General features: G+C 34.3%; 1 protein-coding gene across 1 annotated transcript; it reads left to right on the forward strand.

The window, feature by feature from the left end:
- The first annotated feature begins 896 nt into the window (after nt 1-896).
- Nucleotides 897-1,535, forward strand: LOC120080942. Its single transcript, XM_039035628.1, has one exon. The coding sequence runs from the start codon at nt 897-899 to the stop codon at nt 1,533-1,535; it is 639 nt and encodes a 212-aa protein (XP_038891556.1).
- Nucleotides 1,536-1,815: the final 280 nt, after the last annotated feature.

The raw sequence follows: 1,815 nt of genomic DNA on the forward strand, positions 1-1,815 counted from the left end.
TGATATAATTAAATTGGTTCAATTATATATGATATAATTGATTTGTTGTATTAGATACATTGATTGGAGGAATTAATATAAATATGATTTATATTAAATAAAGGAAAAAAAAGAACTATAGTTTATATATTACATATGATGTGATATTAAAACTATAGGTTATAAATATAATATGATAAATTAGTTATTTTATTTATTTATAATAAAAATAATTACAAAATAATTGTGATTGGTTTCTTCTCTAACTATGCAAGTGGGAGGTTATTTTCAATTTTAATAACTAAAGAATAAAATGAAAAGAATTTTCATTTTTGAGGATCGCATCATTATCACATACTAATTGATCGAGTGAAAGAAACTATACGATAGTCCTTTCGAGAGACTAAACGACCGAGCGAGTTTGTTAGATGATTGCTCCTCGATACTAAATGATCGAGAAACCATTGTCTATACGATATACTAAACCTCTCTCCCACTTACTCGATCATTTAACTCGATCTTATACTTCCTCCTTCCCTCTACCAAATTCACATAAAGCCCACACCTCCTAGATTCTCACTCTAAGAATACTAAGGTAACCGAGTGGTAGTGTCGAGTGTTGCTGTTTGAGGGTCAAGGATCGAGTCTTACTCGATTGGGTTCGAGGATCTGACAGTTCGTGATTACATTGGTTGTTTGTTGCGTTCATGATCATTTAGACTTTGCTGGGATGCCTGACCAGTGTAGATCGAGAAAATACGTGAAGAATATTTCTTCAAAGGTATGTCACTTGATTCCCTTTGTATTTAAGTAAAGAAAGCATGCTGTAATTTTCTCTATAATGCATAACTATGGTTGTTTGTTTGTAAATGCTTTATTCTTTCACAATGGGCTTGGAAAGATCTTGCTTCTGCTCAATGGTTCTATTGAATAAGAGTTCCTTCACAAACAACCCACCTCCGCCTAGTAAGTCCAACAAAGACGCTGAGAAAAATGAGGGTAAATCCGAGGCATGCCCGTCTACCCCTAAGGCAAGTACTCTTCCTTCACCTTCTATTGAACCTTATATTCCTAAACCTTCGTTTCCTAGTAGGCTGGCAAGACGAAAACAAGAACATAGGGATGAGAAGTTGATCGAGATGTTTAAAAAGATTCAGATAAATATTCTCCTCATGAACGCAATCCAGCAGATTCCCAGGTATGTTAAATTTCTCAAGGAACTCTGCACCGACAAGAGGATAGGTAAGGATAAGGAACGGGTTGTGGTAAGTAAGAATGTATCAGATCTATTTAAACAAAATATGCCTAGAAAATGGCGAGACCCAGGTATGTTCACTTTACCCTACATTATTGGTAATAGAGTCATTCGTCATGCTATGCTTGATCTAGGAGCCTTTACTAATGTCATGCCTTATCATGTGTATGAGGATCTCAATTTGAATGATTTGCAAAAAACTACTATGTGCATCCAATTAGCTGATAGAACTTATATCCAGCCCCTAAGGATAGTGGAGGATGTGTTATTGCAAGTTAAGGATTTGATTTCTACATTTTGAAAATGGATGAAATTTCCACTCCTTCTTCTTTTACAATTCTATTAGGAAGGCCCTTTATGAAAACTGTAAAGACAAAAATAGATGTTGACAAGGGCTGTCTTTCTATAGAGTTTGATGGGGAATTAGTTTCATTTAACATGTATGATACCATGAAATTTTCTGAGGAATATCTGTCGCTATGTATGATTGAGGCTCATGACTTATTAGATGATATTATATTTCATGATGGTAGTGATGACTATTACATATTGATTACTCCATGTATTGATTTGGATTCACA

This window comes from Benincasa hispida, chromosome 7, assembly GCF_009727055.1.
Source record: "Benincasa hispida cultivar B227 chromosome 7, ASM972705v1, whole genome shotgun sequence".
Classification (NCBI taxonomy): domain Eukaryota; kingdom Viridiplantae; phylum Streptophyta; class Magnoliopsida; order Cucurbitales; family Cucurbitaceae; genus Benincasa; species Benincasa hispida.

Bases quoted from the DNA above. Each gene is read 5' to 3' on its own strand.
- LOC120080942 (XM_039035628.1), top strand. From the start codon at position 897: ATGGTTCTATTGAATAAGAGTTCCTTCACAAACAACCCACCTCCGCCT.